This window comes from Schistocerca serialis, chromosome 2 (genome assembly GCF_023864345.2).
Source record: "Schistocerca serialis cubense isolate TAMUIC-IGC-003099 chromosome 2, iqSchSeri2.2, whole genome shotgun sequence".
In the NCBI taxonomy this organism is placed as follows: Eukaryota; Metazoa; Arthropoda; class Insecta; order Orthoptera; family Acrididae; genus Schistocerca; species Schistocerca serialis.
In genome coordinates this window covers 462,563,503-462,585,362 of record NC_064639.1, presented here as the reverse complement: position 1 = coordinate 462,585,362, position 21,860 = coordinate 462,563,503, and the positions used below count along the sequence as shown (strand labels likewise).

The 21,860-nt window shown below is 39.9% G+C and overlaps 1 protein-coding gene across 3 annotated transcripts in view; it reads right to left on the bottom strand.

Moving 5' to 3' along the window:
- The window catches only part of LOC126457362 (protein timeless), a 374,910-nt gene that overhangs the window by 23,877 nt on the left and 329,173 nt on the right, over positions 1 to 21,860 (bottom strand). For all 3 annotated transcript variants that reach the window (XM_050093600.1, XM_050093599.1, XM_050093601.1), the window contains 2 exons: positions 16,919 to 17,075; positions 16,311 to 16,457 (listed from right to left, as the gene is read on the bottom strand). In XM_050093600.1, the coding sequence (XP_049949557.1) occupies positions 16,311 to 16,457; positions 16,919 to 17,075 (304 nt within the window). The remainder of the gene's footprint in view (positions 1 to 16,310; positions 16,458 to 16,918; positions 17,076 to 21,860) is intronic.

The following is a 21,860-nucleotide window of genomic DNA, read 5'->3' as shown; positions in this document are numbered from 1 at the left end:
ATCATATGTTGATATACTCTCACACTAAATGACATAGACCCCAAGGTCAGACAGCTGAACAACCAGAACACTCTAAATGTCTAACAGCTATTAGTTTGAATTAAGGTTATTGGTAATCTATAGCACTCAGTTTTGTTTTTGGGATAGAGTATGTGTCTGTACCATGTTATAACATATTCCTTTAAAGTTATGCTAAAAAGTTTAACCTATTCAGATAATTTTTCACTATGGGAAAATGTTGCTGATGTGATATCAAAGGGATGTCTATCGGTACTATGGCCGATGACTCTGGTAATGCGTATCACTTTTTCCTCGTCCAATTCCACATCAGACATTGTTCTTCACAGATAAATAAGTATGCCACTGAGGCAACCATTCAGAACTTTCAGCAACATGGGTTCATGACCAAAGGAAATTTGAAGCTCCTCTTCTTCGTACATTTCTCCAGACATTCTGTCAATCTTTTGCTGGATGTTTGATTATTCACAGGTTTGGTGGAAGAGCAGCTGCTACCTTGTGATAAATATATGAATTGGTCTATATGAAGTAACTTAAGTCAAATATGGGTAATTGTGGCACATCACCGAAGGAGACACACTCTGCAGCTGAAACATGAGTAGCAACTGCTGCATGATACAACATTTTGTTACCATGAAAATTTTGTGCATTTTCAGAAGAAAGATTGCTTTGTTTGGGCTTCTAGGTCATATAAGCCCAGGCCCCCCTTTTTAGTGATGTTGCTATCATTACAAAGTATGCATTATAGATATTGCGTGTCCATACAGTCAAAGCAGTTGCAAAGAGAAGGATGGACCACAGATTGCTGCAACATGCTGCAATTTTGTAAAGACGCACCCATTAATGAAACACACACTCTGTATCCATTGACCTCAATTTGTTTTTCCTATTCAAATCATGAGAAGTCCGGAATGGAATAACAAAAATATGGAAAGGGTGGGTTGCTATTCACCACACAGAGAAGGCATTGAGTCATATACAGGGACAATGAAATACTTCAGCATTTGAATGCACTGCCCGAGACCGTGTGCTTCACTTTACTGACTGCTTGACAGCCTGTACCATTTGGATTCTTCCCACCAACACTAACTGTTCTGAACTGCACAGGTGGTAATTTTCACAATGATGTATCCTTCATTCCGATAATCCACCCCAGCCTCAAGCCTCCTCCACCCTGACCTCTCCTGCCATGCTCCCAATCCAGTACATACATGCCTTCTATCCCACTGACACACCTCTTCACCAACTTCTCTCCTCTCCCTTACTCCCTCCACCTTCCTTTCCCAGCTAGGCCTTTGCCAGACCTTGCTGCCCTATCCCATCCCAACCATGTCCCTCTATGCTTCCACAGGCAGCACTAGCATCTTCCCCCACCCAACCCTACCTTGCTATCCCTTCCCCTCCCCATCCTACACCTCTTCCTTTTCCCCACTACCCATCCATCTGTATTGTTGCTCCTGTCAGATACAGTTGCAGTCTGCCCTTAGTGCCTGGAGACAGTGGCCATGTGTGTGTGAGTAGTGCTTGTGTATAAGTATGTGTGTTTCCTCCACTTCTGAGAAAGAACTTTGTCCATAAACTGAAATATTTCTATCATTCTTTTTATTGTGGCCATCTGTAACTCAACGCCTGCTCTATATGATAAGTAGTAATCAATCCTTTCTAAATAGTTGTTTTGCCTATTTACTAGCCAAACTGAATCATCTATATGATTCCAGTAGATTAACCACATGTCTTCTGGATGTGGATTGGTTTTTAACACTATCTGCTTCTGTTTGGTTACATGATACAAGCGCTGTGTGGTGATGTAGTTGGATTCCTGATCAATGCTATTACTCTTTTTTTTATTTAGTTGTAACCCATTATTTTGCTTATAATCTTGGATGATCCTTCAGAATGCCTTTTAAGTCTGTCACATTATTTATTTTGACCATCACAACTTCTTTGCATAAGATATGATTTACTTTCACTTGTTACGGGTTAGATGCATCAATCTAAAGTTTCTACAAAAGGCTGACAAAAACTCATTGTGTTTGTGGTTACTATTACATAGTTTTATTAGATTCTGCCCTAGGCATTCTCATAGTCTAAAAATGTAATATCTGCTATTAGCCGTTATTCCCAAGTCATGTCAAGAAATTCTCTACAACCAAATGGAATGCCTTAATGAATTGATCTGCTCTCCCACTACATTGATAGAACCCCAGGAGATGATGTGCTCATCTTTAAGTCTGTCATTCACTAGGCGCTTTTAGATACTAACGTCAATATTTAGTAGCATGACCGGCTTGTAGTCTCTTATATTGACAGTGTGTGCCTGTTTTGGTTTCAAGACAGTCACATCTTCCACAAATACCATTGGTACGTTCTATACAACTATAAGCCCATAATAAATTTCGCTATGCCTTTCTCCCATTATATGCCAATATGCTTATGTGGTGCTATCAATATGTCATCCATTCTCAGTGACTTGTGGGTTGATGCTGCCATTATGACAATTTTAAAAGGAAGGAATTTTTTCGAAGGGGTGGACAGTGGAAAACCTTGGTATTATTTGGGGGGGAGGGGGGCGTGCTACTTCCTTATGAGAGTTCTATGCCATATGAAACAAACTGCAGAGGTTCAGAATTAGGTTAATGGACTATTGAACTCTTTCTGTTTGAGTAAAGTGTAACTGAGACAAAAGTACTTATCCAGCCAACCAGTACATCGACAAGTGTGGATACTCACCTGAAAACAACAATGGGGCTGATCAGGAGACTCAAAATGACTTGGGGTCAAGTCAAGACAGGTCTTGCCTCTGCAATTTAACTGTCTTGACAAATTTCTACATAACCAGTTCAGTGGACCAATAATTTTTGCTACTGAGAATGGACACACAATGTGGGAAGTCATTTAACTACTCACATATCTAGACAGAAGTTTTTCCATGCTATGTGAAGTGAGCTAATGAAAGTCAACTGTGTCAACTAATCACAGTGTCTTCTTTAATGCTTATTATGGTGTTCAGATAACTGTACAAATATCAAGCAGTAGCATGCTTAATTTACTATGATAATATTATATTAAATGTTACCTTCACGTATCATGTAGAAGTAAATAGATACATTAAAAATATATACTTCACAGATACAGAAACCACAGTTCATCATTCCTATTGGTCCAGTGGGACCTAAAATGGGCCCTGACTAAGATACACAGCCCTTTCTGCTAAAAACAATTCTAGATTTTGCTTGTTTTTACAAACTTTATTTATAGCTATGGCGTTCTCGTGGTGCATTACACATCACCTATCAGTTTTGTGAGTGCTGAGCATGACAAGAAGTTCTGCAAAACAATACTAAATGACTTATCTAAAAACCATCTTCGACAGTAATTTGGAAGACAACTCATGAATGAAATGTATATGTTCTAATAGCAACAAATACATTTGTCCACTTTGAGGATGTCTATGCTGAACTGGTTTCAGTGACAATGGGGCAGTTGCAGCAAGGATGACAACCAAAGTACAATTATCAACTAAAACGAATAGAAAGATTTACATGTTGAGTAAATACTATGAAAAAGATAGATTTCTACTCAACATGCAGTGGAGATGTTAACTCACTAGGGTGTATACGTGGACAAGAAAAAAAAATCCTGGTTTTTTTCGGATTTTCCAGGTGAAAGTACAATTTTTCTGATTTTGAGTGGTTCAGTTTTTATACACAGGTGTAGAACTACCCGATACTTTAGAAAACGAAACACACACAAAAAAAAGAAAGTTTTGGAAAGACCTTTGATGTGCAGCAACATGTGCCCTGCATATTTACGCATTATGATATGCTGCATGTTTTCATATTATGAAAAGTATTAATTCGAATTCCATCATAAAACAGCATGGTAGTTTCCAAAGCACTGAAATCGAGATTGTGACGTGCTTTTGTAAGCCAATCACAGCTCATGTCATGTGATCTCGCCAGGCAGTGACAGCAGATATTCAGAGCATACCACATGTGATGTAGTTAGCCAGTAGCAACACCACTGCTTAGTAACGCAAATGGAAAAATAGGAAAGGGTAATGGTTTAAATTTAATATACCAGATGGTTATAATTAAACTTTCACTATTGAACATGTTATAACAGAAAACTAGTTACAGTGTGAGTACTAAAATTTGGTAGCATTAATGTCCAGAGTAAGGGGTGTACGATTTCCATGTGTCACAGCGCCACTGCCAATTCCAGCTATGGCCACCAGGTGCAGTGGTCAGTCTTCGTGATTCATAGCCTCACACACCTGACCAGTCCCAGTGCACTTGTTGTCGTGTCAACATGAGCTTGGACAAAAGGAGCACTATTGTCAAAACAACAGTAATGCTGCAGCTGCACTTTGAGAATATCGCCGGCTGAAGGAATTATTGAAGGGTCCACTTTCTCCATATGCTGTGCAGAGCATGCTAAATAAGCTCAAACCAACTGGAGAACTGGGCATTGTTGTGGGAAGAGGCTGACAATTGTTTGCATCACAGGTGGTTGATAAAATCGCTGTTGCTATAGTAGATAACACTGCATGAAATTCCTGATCATCAGGCAGTGCGCGTGCTGCGTCATGACAGTTGAACATCCCATGGTCCACTGTAAGGAAGTCCGCCCCCGGTAGCTGAGTGGTCAGCGTGACAGACTGTCAATCCTATGGGTCCGGGTTCGATTCCCGGCTGGGTAGGAGATTTTCTCCGCTCAGGGACTGGGTGTTGTGTTGTCCTATTCATCATCATTTCATCCCCATCGACGCGCAAGTCACCGAAGTGGCGTCAAATCGAAAGACTTGCACCAGGCGAACGGTCTACCCAAGTGGAGGCACTAGCCACACGACATTTCATTTCATTTCACTGTAAGGAAGGTGCTTCAAACCATTCTCAATTGGTATCTGTGCAAGATCCATACCATACAGCAGCATACACTACAGGATGTACAATGATGTGTTGACTTCGCTACCACTTTCTCGCAAGGATTCCAGATGACAAGGGCTGGCCTCGGATCATCCAATGGACAGACGAAGCTCATTTCTCTCTGATGGTGAGGTGAACACACAGAACTGCTGAGTGTGGGGATCTTCACCTCAAGTCACTGTGCATGAAGTTCCTCCATATGGTGAATGTGTCACCATATGGTGTGGCTTCATGGCTACATTCATCATTGGTCCATTCTTTCTTGAACAGGCTGGCACTCAAGGACCAAAGACATGCATTGTGACTTGACAACAGTACTGCAATATGCTTCGCCAGCATGTCGTACCTGCCCTACAGGAGAGAGACACATTGAACTCTACTGTTTTCATGCAAGATGTGGCCCCCCACCGCACATCGCTCGTGACATCAGCTGCTTCTCCGAAACACATCTGGAAGCAATTGAATTATCAGCCCATCATTTCCAAATACTTGCCAGTACAATCACTTGATCTCACTCGCTGTGATTTCTGGTTGTGGGGCTACCTGAAAGACAGCGTTTACCAGGGAAACATTCACACATGTGCCAATCTGAAGCACAGCATATCAAGAGAGGTAGCCAGCATACCTACGGACATGCTTTGTTCTGCTGTGCAGAATGCAATACTGCGCTTTCAGACTCTTCTGGACACTGACAGGCACCTTACCGAGCCCCTTTTGTAGCAGTAACTGTACCAGTAGGCAATGGTATGATGTACCATAGCAGCACATTAAAAGTGTTTCAATTAAATTGATTGTGCACTATTTCTCTTCCCCATGTCCTTGACATTAATGCTACCACATTTGGTACTCATAAGGTAGTTAGTATCTGCGTTATAACATGTTCGATAGGGAAAGTTTAATTATAACCATCTGGTACATAGCACAGCTACAAGAAAAACTAAGCTTTCACATATAATATTTGTCGCGAAGATTAATGAGCTACAAGAGAAGCTAAGCTTTCGCATATGATATTGGTCTTTTTCGTGTGTGTTACACTTTAAGATCCATCACACAAAAGTGCCAGTAAAATTTTAAATAATGACATAAATGTCTGGTCTTCCGGGCTTGAAATTCTTCTTAATGGCTGGAGCTCAAAGTATTAAGTTTTACATGGAAGTCAAAAGCTCTGTGATTTAAAAACTTCATCAAACATGCTCACATGTAACATAATTTATCTTTCCATCTAGCATAAAAGGAAATTTACTTTGAAAGTAACAGTTTTCAAACCTCCATTCACAATATTTTCCTGCAGTCTGTTAAAAATACTTTTGTTTCAGCAACTGTCAGTGAGCACCAGAAAACAGAAGTTACTGCGCATGTGTGGCTATGATGACATAGGTAGCCCATATGTTCGAACATACACTATGTGATCAAAAGTATCCAGACACCTGACTGAAAATGACTTACAAGTTCGTGGGCCCTCCATCAATAATGTTGGAATTCCACATGGTGTTGGCCCAACCTTAGCCTTGAAGACAGTTTCCACTCTTGCAGGCATACGTTCAATCAGGTGCTGGAAGGTTTCTTGGGGAACTGTGGCCCATTCTTCACAGAGTGCTCCACTGCAGAGAGGTATTAATGTCAGCTGGTGAAGCCTGGCACTAAGTCAGTGTTCCAAAACATCCCAAAGGAGTTCTATAAGATTCAGGTCAGGACTCTGTGCAGGCAAGTCCATTACAAGGATTTTATTGTCGTGTAACCACTTCGCCACAGGCCATGCATTGTGAATAGGCGCTCGGTCATGTTGAAAGATGCAATCACCATCCCCGAAATTCTCTTCGACAGTGAGAAGCAAGAAGGTGCTTCAAACATCAGTGTACACCTGTGCTGTGATAGTGCCATGCAAAACAACAAGGGGTGCAAGCCCCCTCCACGAAAAACGCGACCACACCATAACGCCACCGCCTCCGAATTTTAGTGTTGGTGCTATGCACGCTGGCAGATGATGTTCACTGGGCATTCACCATACCCACATCCTGCTATCGGATCGCCACATTGTGTACCATGATTCATCACTCCACACACCATTTTTCCACTGTTCAATCATCCAGTGTTTATGCGAGGTATTGTCTGGTATTTACCAGCATGATGTGTGGCTTATGAGCTGACACTCAACCATGAAATCCAAGTTATCTTACCTTCCGCCTAACTGTCATAGTACTTGAAGTGGATCCTGATGCTGTTTGGAATTCCTGTGTGATGGTCTGGATAGATGTCTGCCTATTACACATTACGACCCTCTTCAACTGTCAGCGGTCTCTGTCAGTCAACAGACGGGGTCAGCCTGTACGCTTTTGTACTGTACATGTCCCTTGACATTTCAACTTCTTTATCACATTGGAAACGGTGGACTTAGAGGTGTTTAGGAGCGTGGAAATCTCACTTACAGATGTATTATGCAAGTGACACCCAATCACCTGACCACGTTCGAAGTCCATGAATTCCGCAGAGCACCCCATTCTGCTCTCTCCCAATGGCTAATGACTACCGAGGTCTCTTATATGGAGTACCTGGCAATAGGTGGCAGCACAATCCACCTAATATGAAAAATGTATTTTTTTGGGGGGTGTCTGGATACTTTTGATCAGATAATCTTACATTATGTCACAAAAAAAAAAAAAAAAAAAAAAAAAAAAAAAAAAAAAAAAAAAAAAAAAAAAAAAAGCAGGAAATCAGAAGATACTTCAAGAGCATCGGTATTTTGTAAACCATACGTAAATGCATAATTCGGTTTAAAGTGCACATTCGTATGACCAGATTCACAATGACGTGGGCCCCAGCCTGATATTAAGCTTTTCAGTGAGATTTTTGGGATGTAAATTTTCTTGGAGTACCAGTACTGTATTACCTCATGTGTGGTTCTTCATCATGGCATAATGCCACACATGCCAGAAGAGGAAAATGTGCATTTGAAATTCAGCGAACAGTTGAAACTAGTCAATAGTGTGGAATGAAGCACTTTGTTTCAAATAAATTGACTGCCTCAGTGAAAAATATTAATAAAATCCAAATTTCCTTAGCAAACCGACGGGAATAACTTCACTGTTTTGCAAGGCGATTCATGCTTGACTGCCAAAAATGAAGACATAAAATAAAACCTGAAATCTGAAGTTAATAACATATTTTAACCTTCCATAATTATGTGAATATATTTCAATTCACTTGATAGTTCACGGTCACAGAAATCCATTTCTTTTTCTTTTGGAGTGAGAGATGTAAATGAAGATGACAGTAAAATCACTGAACTTAAACACAGATCATGTTGAGACTACTCCCCCTTCCCACTACAACTCAGACAGCTCTGCAAAAGTGCCAATATGGCAGCTAGGGCGCGCCAGAAAAATTTTTACGGGTAGCATCTGGTTGCTTGTTGCTACTGCCAATACAGCTAACAGCAGCCAGAAGTGTGAAAAGGTACTGCTCATATACGACTCAACTGTGCATGAGCCCGCTGGCAGCTGCTCAGACAAACCTAATGTAAAGTTGTGACATCATGCTCATCGGAAGCAGTTTGTTCTTATGAAGTATTGCATAGTCTTCATCCTACAGTCTTTGACACATTTTGCTGTTGGCATATGCTCATGTGTGCACTGTGTTTTGTTTTTGTAAATGGTACATTTCCTTTAGAATTTAAGTTTTATTTTTTTTTCTCTCATTTGTTTTATTGTTGCAGTATTATTCATCAGTAGTGGGATACAGTTATATTCTTTCTTAATGTATCAGTTCTTACTAGTCAAAATTACAAAAATTTAACTGAAAAATAAAACAATTAAAAATTTCCAGAACTCCAAAAAAATCCTGGGTTTTTCCTGGTTTTGTCCTGGATGAAAAAATTCCCAGTTTTCTTCCGGATTTCCTGGTTGTGCTGGGGCATATACACCCTGCTCACACCCACATACTACAAAAAGACAGCTAAACAAGTGAGCTTTTGGCCAAAAGGCCTTCATCTAAAATATATAACAGGCACTGTACATGTGTGCGAGCACAACTCACACACATGTGCCCAATGCCTCTGATCCTTAAGGCATCGGTGAGTCATGCTTGTGTGAATGTGTGTGTGTTGTCTGCTTCAGGCCTTCTGGCCGAAAGCCACTTGTTCAGCAGTCTTTTTGTTGTAGCTATCTGTGACTCAACGTCTCCACTGTATGGTTAGAAGCAATCTATATTTTTCATTGTATTGTCATTATTCAACCCCGGATATTCCATTGTTTGATTTTACATGTACAGTAAACTAGATAAAGAGCCAGTAGTGTAATATCGTAAAGAGGAACAGCCAAAATTGAATAAAATATTTTGTATTTAACATAACCTATTTCAACAGACTATGCCGCCATCTTCAGGTCTTAAATTCTTTGTTGTAAAACATGTTTATTTTAAGAAACTTCCTGCAGGAGCAGGAAAGCTTCTGTAAAGTTCGGAAAGTAGGAGACGAGGTAGTGGCAGAAGTAAAGCTGTGAGGATGGGGCATGAGTCGTGCTTGGGTAGCTTAGTTGGTAGAGCACTTGCCCGCGAAAGGCAAAGCTCCCAAGTTCGAGTCTCGGTCCGGCACACAGTTTTAATCTGTCAGGAAGTTTCATATCAGCACACACTCTGTTGCAGAGTGAAAATCTCATTCTATGTTTATTTTATGCTGACCTCACATACAAAATCTCAAGATGATAAAAATAGCACATTATAATAGGTTTGTCATGGCCAAAATATTTAAAAACATAAAGCACCTTGTGCAACAGGCTATGTTTCTTGCTTGTAATTGGGACTTAATATGTCTCATAATATAGTAAACTAGCACCTCTCGGCTTTTGGCAAGATCAATGTGTGGAATCTAGGGGGCGAAGTTCCCCCCCCCCCCCCCCTCCCCCCACACGCTCCCTCCCCCTATATGCACGTATGCAAATGCTATAGTATGTGCGCCAGCCTATGTATAACATAGTGAACGCTCCATGTTAAATCCCGATATAAAATCGTGGCCAGTATCAGGTAATATTCTTCCAATGTAGACATGGCAAAGTTATGCAACTGTTGCTAGGCGATGGAGTTGGTCAATACCGATTTAAACTGAAGTTTATATCAGTATTTCATTTGCTATTTGTCAGGATGCATTATGTCTATTTAGTGACAAAGGGGATGCAGTAGTTCAAGGTGCAACATATACAGTCTGTCCCATTTATCTTGACCACCCTAAATAACTTTTTGTCCAGATGCAAATTACAAAATGTTCCAGGCAAATGTTCTTTAACCCTCAGGGGCATCAATCAGTATGATTGCCTTTGTTGTAGCTTTGTTTTTAACAAAGATATGAACAGCAGTATGACTTTTTTAAATGGCACATGTATTTTTTTATTCGGTAATCCATTTCCTCTCCTAAAGACCTATTCAAAAATATATCACAGTGTACCATTCACTGAAACACAACGTTATTAATTACATAACACAGCATTGACTTTGATCCCGGGATCACAAACTCGTCCACTTGCTGGAGTTGTCAGAAAACAAATGAAAACCAAGTAAAAACATAACACAAAATTGACTTTGAGTCTCCTGTACCATTGCCCAGGAGTAGAACATTCAAAGGTGCTCAAAGTGGTGACCCTGGACACCAATACACTGGAGCACTCATTGAATGAAAGAATTATTTACTGCTTCCAGTGTTGCCTGCTGAAGAGAATTACAAGCAAGCATCATACGTTCCTGCATGTCCTTTGGAGTTTTTGGGATATCGTGATAGACATCTTTAATGCATCCCCAAAGAAAAAAGTCTGGAGGATTTAAATCAAGAGACCTAGAAGGCCATGTAACTGTTCCTCCTCGAGCAATCCATCTGGCAGGATACCTTTGGTTCAGAACACGACATACATGCAAGACATTATGCACTGGACATCCTTCGTGTTGATACCACATAAGCATTCTGGTTCTTAGTGGCACTTTATCCAGAAGAGGAGCAAGAATTCATCCGAGGAAGTTGGCATATGCTGTGCTGTTTAGACTATCATTAATGAAATAAGGGCCTATAATTGTAGTACCAAGCATCCCACACCAGACATTAACTCTCCATTGATGCTGATGTTCCACCTGTATAAGCCAACGTGGGTTGTCACTGGACCAATAATGCATGTTCCTTGTATTTACCTGTCCTTTGTTTGAGAAGGAACATTCACTGGTAAATAGAACATTGGAGAAGAATATTGGGTTGGTGAGGATTTGCTGCTGTGCCTACTAACAGAACTGTACACAATTCTGGAAATCATTCCCATGCAATTCTTAATGTAGGTGATCATGGTAAGGATGGAACTGCTGACATGTAAAAATATGATGTACACTGGTTTTAGGAATGCCAATCTTGGGTTCAAGCTGTCGTGTGCTCACATGGGGATTCATAGCAACGGAAGTGAGAACAGTAACTTCGGCAGCTTCGTCTATGTGAGTGCTACGACGATTGCGTTATTGGGAGTTTAAACTTCTCATTTCCTGAAGCGTCACAACAAGACGAGAAACCATCTGTCAGGAAGGTGGGTTCTTGTCAGGATATTGCTCTCTGTACAGCTCCACTGCCTGTGTAGCATTTCGCCTACCTTCAGCAACAACAATAAAAGAAAAATTATATGGATGCAGTTGATAGGAAGGACAGCCTTTACTGTATGCTACTCTACAAAACAGTATTTAAAAGGACTACTGTACTAAATTACCCATAGATAAGAAAACAGTAATGCAATTACTGTTCTGCTTACTTACATTCCCCATAGATGAGTAGCATTTCTACTTTCTCTTCATTGGTGCACATTCTACTCACACAACACTTCAACTGACGACGGTTGACAGAATGACAGGTGTGCATTCTACTTATGTTTACATTTGTCCTCTGTCAACGTCAGCATGCGGATGTGTTCCATTATCCAGAGTACCTGCACTAAGCGCTGGGAGCGTCAACGTGAATGTTGTGTTATGTAATTAATAATGTTGTGTTTCAGTGAATGGTACACTGTGATACATTTTTGAATAGGTCTTTAGGAGACGAAATGAATTACCAAATAAAAAATACAGGGTGTCATTTAAAAAAGTCATACCGCTGTTCATACCTTTGTAAAAAACAAAGCTACAACGAAGGCAATCTTGCTGATTGATGTCCCCCTGATGGCTAAAGAACATTTGCTTGAAACATTTTGTAATTTGCATCTGGACAAACAGTTATTTAGGTGGTCAAGATAAATTGGACACCCTGCTATGACGGTGGCATAGTCAGAGTCTTGATGATTTTTGACGTTTAACTCTTGCTTGCAATTGGGATTTAATATGTAACACAATACAGTAAATTAGCACCTCTCAGCTTTTGGCAAGATCAGTGTGTAGTATCTGAGGAGTGGGGGGTTGGCTTCATATTTTAAAATATTTTAGCAATTACAAACCTTTTATAATGTGCTATTTTTATTCACTTGACATCTTGTGTGTGAGGTCAGCAAAAAATGAGTGTGTTTTACAAGAAAAGATTTTAAGACCTGCAGATGACAGCATACTCTGTTGACGCCAGTTATCTTAAATTAAAAAATATTTTATGCTATATTGGCTGTTTAATGGTTTTTAACAATTAAACAGATCACCCTTCAGTTTTCTCAAAATCAGAAAATTCAACCAAAGAGAAACATTTGGCTTTGGGCAGGAGCATGTAGAGAAACTGTGGCTGAAGTTTAGAATAAGAGTTGAGCAAGCACTACTTGGATATGTACACAATAGAACAGTTAAATGATCAAGGAACGGGAACCTATTGATTAATGTCACTTCCATCTTAGCAGAAATTGACTATATAATCAATACCAGTGAGATGCAGAATAAGATAAAATGAATGACATATGTTAGAAAAATGGAAATTACATGTGACAGTCAAACTTTTAAAAATATATTATTGCTGTTTCACAATGTTATCCCTCCTTATTTTTAACTATTTTTTCTACATCTACACGTATACTATGTGAACCACTGTGAAGTGCACGGCAGATGGTACTGATATGTCCCATTCTACCAGTTATTAGGGCTTTTTCTCATTCCATTCACTTATGGAGCACAGGAGGAATGATTGTTTAAATGCCTCTGTGTGTGCTGTAATTAATCTATCTTGTCTTCGTGATCCTTACGGGAGCAATATGTAGGGGGTTGTAGTATATTCCTAGAATCGTCATTTAAAGTCGGTTCTTGAAAATTTGTTGGTAGACTTTCTCAGGGTAGTTTCTGTGTACCCTGAAGAGTCTGCCAGTTCAGTTCAGTTCTTTGAACATATCTGTGACACTCTCCTGCAGGTCAGACAAACATATGACTATTCGTGTTTCTCTTTTCTGTATACGAGGTGTGGCTACAAAATAACAAGACTATTGCTCTAAAACTTTTTATTTAAAAAATCCACATATTTAGTTACTGTCACTCTCAATATACACCCTCATCTATCCCCACAAAGTTCCAAGCAAATTTTTCATTGATGGAGACAGTGCTGGAACTCTTCCTTTGTGAGTTTCTAGATGACGTGTGCCACTTCTTCTTTCACTGCTTCAGTGGACTGAAATTTTGGTCCTTTTAATACAGATTTGATCTTGGAGAATAGATAAGTGCCACAAAGTTCTAGGTTAGGCAAATACGGTGGATGGTCTAACACTGGGATGCTGTAAACCACTAGAAACTTCTTAACAGACAATGTAGTGTATTGTCTTAATGCAGAACTAAATTCAGGTCTTTTTTCTTCATTTTATCATGGGTTTGAGCAAGAACCTCAAGGCAGTAATGTTGATTAGTAGTTTGACCTTCAGGGACACAGTAAAGATACACAATTCCAAGAATACAGTATAGGAGGGGGACAATCATCAATGCTTTGAATCTCAGTTTGCTCATTCAAGCTCTTATCATTTTTGGTGAACTTGGGCCCTTCCAATGCCTGGATTGGAGCTTAGTTTCTGTATCATAAGTTAAAAGCCAAGATTCATCACATGTTATCACTCTTTTGAAGAAATTATGATCATTTTCAATGATATTCAAAGTGTCAGTACAAACATTGTTATGGGCTTCCTTTTGTTCAGTCATGAGAAGTTTTTGCACCAGTCTTTCACACACTTTTTTACATTAAATTTATTATGTAAAATTTGCCTTGTGCATTAATTGTCAATTTCTATGGTTTCAGCAATTGACGGAATACTTGACTGATGGTCAGATCAAATCAGAATACCTACTCTGATTATGTTGAAGAGTGTCCTGGGCATGAGTTTTCTTCAACGTCTTCTCAGCCTTCTGGAAAATGCCTGAGCCACTCAAACACTCATGTATGTGATAAACATTCTTTGCCACATACTTCTTTTAGTAAAAATTAGTAAAAGATGGGTTTCAGTAGCAGTTATTCCTAGTTTCACAAGAAACCTTATGACGATTTGTTGCTCTGTTATTACACTTAATATTTTTCTGGCAAAACAAAATAACAGATCTTACACCAATGAAGGCCATGGCACAATGATTTGTCTACATACACCAGATATGGCAGCATTCAACTGAGATGGCTTCCCGCTTCACAGCTACTGGTCATTCATCTTTCACACACGCATACTTACTCTTTGTCAGCATTAGCCACGTTATTTTATAGCCTCACCTTATATGTTCAATATCTGCTGTTAGTCCTATTTGGAACAGGGTCCCACACACTTAGGCAATATTCTAGGGTGGATACACAAGTGTTTTGTAAGAAATCTCCTTTGTAGACTGATTGCATATCCCTAGTATTCTGCCAATAAACTGAAGTCTGCTACCTGCTTTACTCATGACTGGATTTATATGATCATTCCATTTCATGTTCCTACAGTGTGTTACACTCAAGTATTTGTATGAATTGACCAATTCCAACTGTGAATCAGGAATATTGTATTCATAGTATACTATGTTTCTGTCATTTTGCGAAGTGCACAATTTTACATTTCTGAACATTTAAAGCAAGTTGCCAATCTCTGCACCACTTTGAAAACTTATAAAAGTCTGGCTGAATATTTGTGCAGCTTTGTTCAGACTGTGCTTCATTATAGATAACTGCTTTATCTGAGAAATGTCTGATGTTACTATTAAAATTGTCCACAAGGTCACTAATGTACAACATGAACAGCAAGGAACTCAACACAGTTCCCTGGGGTACACCCAAAGTTATTTCTACATCTATCGATGACTCTGCATCTGAGATAATTGCTGTGTCCTCCGTACCAAGTAATCATCAATCTAATCACAAATTTCACCTGGTACTCCAGCTGTTCATACCATTGATAATAAGCGTAGGTGTGGTACAGGGTGAAATGCTTTTCAGATATCATCTAACCTGGCTGCCTTGATCCATCGCTTACAGAATGTCATGTGAGAATCGTGCACATTAGGTGTCACATGATCCACATTTTCAAAATTGTTCGCTTGAGATATCTCATTACACATGAGCTCAGAATATGTTCTAAGATTCTACAATAAATGGATGTCAAGGATATTGGACTGTAGCTTTATGGATCACTTCTGCAACCCTTCTCGTATACGTGTGGCCTATGTTTTCTACCAACTACTGAGCCCTGATTTTCTTTGAGGGATCTGTGATACATTATAATTAACAGAGAGGCTAATTCAGCTGCAACTGGGTATACAATCTGATTGGGATTCCATTGGGCCCAGGGGCTTTGTTCAATTATAAATGCTTTCAGCTGCTTCTCAATGCCATTGACACTACTATCTGTTTCACTCATCCTTTCAATGATATGAGGATTAGATTGGGGCATACTCTTGGGTTTTCCTTTGTAAAGGAACATCTGGTAACAGAGTTAAACATTTCTCTTTTGCTTTGCTACCCACGGTTTTAGTTCTTGTCTTGCCCATGGGTGACTGGACACTAACTTTGGCGCCACTTAAACCATTTACAAATGATCAGAATTTCTTCTTTGTAACAATTTCATGTAAAGATGGTGGTGTACCATCAACATACAATGTCTTCCTAGTTCTATTAGGAAATTTTAATCCTCTACAAAGTTAATGATAACATTTGAAATAATTCCTGGTAATGGCATGTAAAATGTGAAAATTACTAGCTTTTACATTTCCATGTCAACTAATATGACACTGCAGTCCAAGCACTAGACAGTGCAGTATTCTACAGACTGTGATTCTGAGCATTTTTAACACACTGAGCTGATACATGAGGGAAGACATCATAGTGATCCTAGATATGTAAGAAGAAGAAGAAGAAGAAGAAGGAGAAGGAGTGACGAATAAAACAATTCCCACAGCGCTCACAAGCTGTTAATAAAATAAGTTCATATATTTGAACATCATTTAACTTACATGAGCAATAGTAGGCCACAGGTTCCAGAATGACCTTTTCATTGTCCATCTGATGATTCTCTGTTGCAAGTTTTATGTGACAGATGTCAATAAGAACTTTCTGAAGCCATTTTAACCCATTTCCCTTATTTTCCTTCAACAGATGATCTGTAATTTAAAAAAAAATCTGGGGTTACTGACCTTCTACCTGTATGAAGGTAAAATTATCACTGGACTTTTTAATGAAAAATTTATAAAATAAAGGAAGTCAACTGCTCACATCTTGTTTATCAGTGCATGGCTCACAGACTCACCTAACATTACAGAGGAGTTACAAGGTTTCAATTTAAAGGTCTTTTTCTAATTGAAATAGATATTCTCACCACAAGCACACAGATACTGATACATACCACTTGTGGGAAAGGTTATGTGAACTTACACTAGAACAAAAAGTAGCTCAAAAGTTGGCTAAGCCTCTGTACTGTTTTGTGCATCTATGAGCCAGTCATCAACTAGCCAAAGCAAGTACTTGCCTTTTCTCCTTTTTATTTATTATTTTCATCCTGATATTTCTATTATTCCATTATTTTAGTTTGATTTTTTTTATATCTACAAGAAAAACAACAAACCTTTAAGTGATGTAACTCTGTCATCAACATCTGCAGTCAGTCTGAAGTCTAAACCAGTCGCTTCTTCCTTTTCCCATATTGTTCTACTGCTATTAACTGCTTTGGAGGTAACAAGTTCTGCATTGTTATGAGCTGTTTGTTTTACTGCATTTGTAACCTGAAATTAAGAACAGTTACTGAATATAGGTAACTGTGCATATTAAATAGTAAACAACTGACAAATTGTAGGGATTTCATTACCCGAGTTAGAGCAAGAATGAGCAAAAACGCAAATTTCAGAAATTTTGGTGAGCTTTGTCACGTTTTCCATAACTGAGTCTGAAACAGAAGCTGACAGTTCAAAATTCAATGTCACTATTATCTACTACTACTTTGCAGCTCTGAAACAATGCACCTAACAGCTGTAAGACAACAACAAAGTAAAGATGTTCAAATTAAAATATTAACATAAAGAGTTCAGTAGTCTTCCACATTAAGCAGTTATAAAGGCCAATTTTTAAAAAAAATTTAAATATTGACAGTAGAAGCATGAGAGGTACAGTAAAAAGTATGAAGGAACAATTTTTGTTGTATGCATTGCACCACTGTCTTGGAATAAGGCTTTGTGCAAACACTACAAACTTTCTACGTCATATCAGTATTGTTGCGTAGAATCCACAATCAACTATCAGTTATGAGAGTCGAATCATCAACAAGACATCACATTGAAAGAACATTTGCTGATCGCACACGTAAGCAAGTTCCAGAACCTTCTAGAAACCACATACTTCAAATTACAAACAACTGCATAAGTTGGGGATCAAACCAGTGACCCGCACTTTTCCAGGTAGCAACTACAACCATTACACCACAAAGCACACAGTGCAGCATTGCTGTTTCAGAGTAAACTAGAGCTTCTCAGAGCTGTCGTTAGTGGTCCTTCAGGTCGAGGTTGTGATAAATATTCACATTCTAGTCATGTTGTCACATTCTCATGGGGATTGCAATTATTAAAAGGAATTACTTCAATTCAGGCATTAAAATGTTGGGCTAGTCTTTATGACCTGTGTATTGGAAACCCATAATGTAATATGATAGGGCTTCATGTGAAGCATATGGACGAGCTTTCAACAATATAGGATCATCAACCGTGTCTTTCTAAGAAATGTGACACAGGCAAAGCAGTGTTTTACTTTATTTTCTGATAGTCTAACATTCTGCACATGTATAAAAATCCATACTATGTCACCTGGATTGAAGCTTATTGATCCGTGTTTATAACATTTGTGGTACTGACCCTGGGTGTTCAATGTCCTTGCTTCTTAGATTCCAGTCATGAACTGTTTGATGTATTCTATTTATTTATTTATTTTTCAGGTTCCTTTGGACTATATTGAGGAACAATTCAGTTCATAGTTTCCAGAAATTGATTAAAAATTTTTAAACTAAAGAATCATTCAGAACATTGTCAGGCTGAGCAGGAAGCATTTTCTTCATCTTCATCTTAGCCTCTTAACCATGGATCAGGAAAAAATATGTGAAATCTACAATGTCTTGCTTTGCTGCATTCTGTCACAACAGGTAATAATGTATCCCAGTCTCTTTGTTCAATATCAACACATACTGAATACATCTGATACCTGATAATGTCTAATTAATATCTCTAAAGTTGCTAGTCTGTGGGTGCTAGGCAGGCAGTTGTCACCCTGTGGACACTGTTGTATTGTGAGATTACTTCTGACACCAGTCTTGGCTGAAACATTTTTGTAGGACCAAAGAGCATATTTTTTTTCTTCTTGCATTATCGTCCTCAGTAGGACACGACTATGGGCAGCCACTTCACGGATTGCATTTTCCTCTTCTCCTCCCACTACCTCTTCCTCCTTGGAAGATAGTCAGTATCCTCTTCTTCTGTCTGCTCCACTAGTGACATTCTATCCTTTTCCTGTATCATTCTTTGTCATCGATCTCTGGCATATGTGTCAGTCTGCACTCGCTTCTCTGATTTTCCTTTTCTTCCAAATTGACCTCAAATTCTGATCAATCCTACCAGAGTTCATCAACTGACTTGGTTCCTATCTTTCCTCTTGTCCTCCCCATTGTTTCCCATACTTTTTTCATGATTCTATCCATATTCATCCTGATTACATGTCTGACAAACCTTGCCTTTTCAGCTTGAATTCTCTATACTGACTTTGTGCTTTCTCACAAAATCTTTTAGGGCCCAGCATTTCTCTCTCTTCTTTCTCTAGTTGTTCAGCACAATTCATTCTTAGTGTTACTGCCTCAGCTGCATGTAATACCACATTTCTCATTGTTGCCTTAAAGTATCTGATCTCTGCATATGTGGATATTGTTTTTACCAGTCCATACACGACTTGCATGGTACCAATGTGTCCCAAAAGGCCACATGCGAGAATGTGATTTTTCAGGTATTGTATCTTGGGTTCTATTGATGACAAACATAAGGGGTCAAGTGATTTGCAGCACCATTTGTTCATGGATGGTTCCTGAGAAAACCCAGAAAGATCATGATTTCTCAGTAGGAAAAATACCGATTGTTGAAAATTTCCCTTCATGGTTGTTTGTTGAAATTTTTACCATATATTCTTAAGCTGATATTCTCAGACAACTTCCAAACTTTTTTCAATATAAAACTTTTTGTAGGTGACTGTCTACATGTGTTAAATTTTTTGAAAGCAATTGTATGTATATTCTCTACCAGTTTCTGTTATTACACCTGCCTTCACAGGAGAAAAACAGTGTACATCAATGGATAAAAAAAACATGTTCGTCAAATATGATCCACCAAATGTAGAACATATAACTATCATAATAGTCTGTCTGAACATTGTCCATATAAATGTGCTATACTTTGGCACAATTACAGTAATGTACAGTACATTTAGTGATCAAAAGGTACTTCCTGGGTAAAAGAAAGAAAAACTGATAATATTGATAAAATTGTACAGATGTCAGATTAACATGACATGGTAATTTTTAACTATAATATCTAAAAATTATAGTAATAACAGCCAAGTAATTATTTGAAAATATATATAAGAGTGGCATTTGTGGCATTCAGGTTTCACTGTTGATCTAATATTAGCAATGGACCACTTGTGTCGCTTTAAGTAATAAAATGTATAAAGGTGTATCTTTTACTCAATACATTTAGCACACCGAATGGAATACACACTCCTGGAATGGAAAAAAGAACACATTGTTACCGGCGTGTCAGACCCATCATACTTGCTCCGGACACTGCAAGAGGGCTGTACAAGCAATGATCACACGCACGGCACAGCGGACACACCAGGAACCGCGGTGTTGGCCGTCGAATGGCGCTAGCTGCGCAGCATTTGTGCACCGCCGCCGTCAGTGTCAGCCATTTTGCCGTGGCATACGGAGCTCCATCGCAGTCTTTAACACTGGTAGCATGCCGCGACAGCGTGGACGTGAACCGTATGTGCAGTTGACGGACTTTGAGCGAGGGCGTATAGTGGGCATGCGGGAGGCCGGGCGGACGTACTGCCGAATTGCTCAACATGTGGGGCGTGAGATCTCCACAGTACATCGATGTTGTCGCCAGTGGTCGGCGGAAGGTGCACGTGCCCGTCGACCTGGGACCGGACCGCAGCGACGCACGGATGCATGCCAAGACCGTAGGATCCTACGCAGTGCCGTAGGGGACTGCACCGCCACTTCCCAGCAAATTAGGGACACTGTTGCTCCTGGGGTATCGGCGAGGACCATTCGCAACCGTCTCCATGAAGCTGGGCTACGGTCCCGCACACCGTTAGGCCGTCTTCCGCTCACGCCCCAACATCGTGCAGCCCGCCTCCAGTGGTGTCGCGACAGGCGTGAATGGAGGGACGAATGGAGACGTGTCGTCTTCAGCGATGAGAGTTGCTTCTGCCTTGGTGCCAATGATGGTCGTATGCGTGTTTGGCGCCGTGCAGGTGAGCGCCACAATCAGGACTGCATACGACCGAGGCACACAGGGCCAACACCCGGCATCATGGTGTGGGGAGCGATCTCCTACACTGGCCGTACACCACTGGTGATCGTCGAGGGGACACTGAATAGTGCACGGTACATCCAAACCGTCATCGAACCCATCGTTCTACCATTCCTAGACCGGCAAGGGAACTTGCTGTTCCAACAGGACAATGCACGTCCGCATGTATCCCGTGCCACCCAACGTGCTCTAGAAGGTGTAAGTCAACTACCCTGGCCAGCAAGATCTCCGGATCTGTCCCCCATTGAGCATGTTTGGGACTGGATGAAGCGTCGTCTCACGCGGTCTGCACGTCCAGCACGAACGCTGGTCCAACTGAGGCGCCAGGTGGAAATGGCATGGCAAGCCGTTCCACAGTACTACATCCAGCATCTCTACGATCGTCTCCATTGGAGAATAGCAGCCTGCATTGCTGCGAAAGGTGGATATACACTGTACTAGTGCCAACATTGTGCATGCTCTGTTGCCTGTGTCTATGTGCCTGTGGTTCTGTCAGTGTGATCATGTGATGTATCTGACCCCAGGAATGTGTCAATAAAGTTTCCCCTTCCTGGGACAATGAATTCACGGTGTTCTTATTTCAATTTCCAGGAGTGTATATCCAAATCCTATTCTTATGAAGAATTCCTGGATATTGAGGAAGAAAAAGTTAACTACCAAAGTTAAACCATCCATCTGAACTGTTACTATTTCAATGAGTTTTGACTGCAGCATGTTTATGTAAATCATTTTTTATCTATAAAGAGGAGGTCCCATTTCATAGTCTTGGTCATTGTCCGTACATTTATGGTCTCCACTCCAAAATACTTTTAATTTTAAATTTTTCAAGGGCTTTGGGAGCTCTGACTCTTCCTTTACCCACTTTTCAGCTGATCTCCCGGAATACAAACACCTGCTGCATGGGTCAACTTTGGTCGACAGGAAATTGTCCCCCTGAGGCAA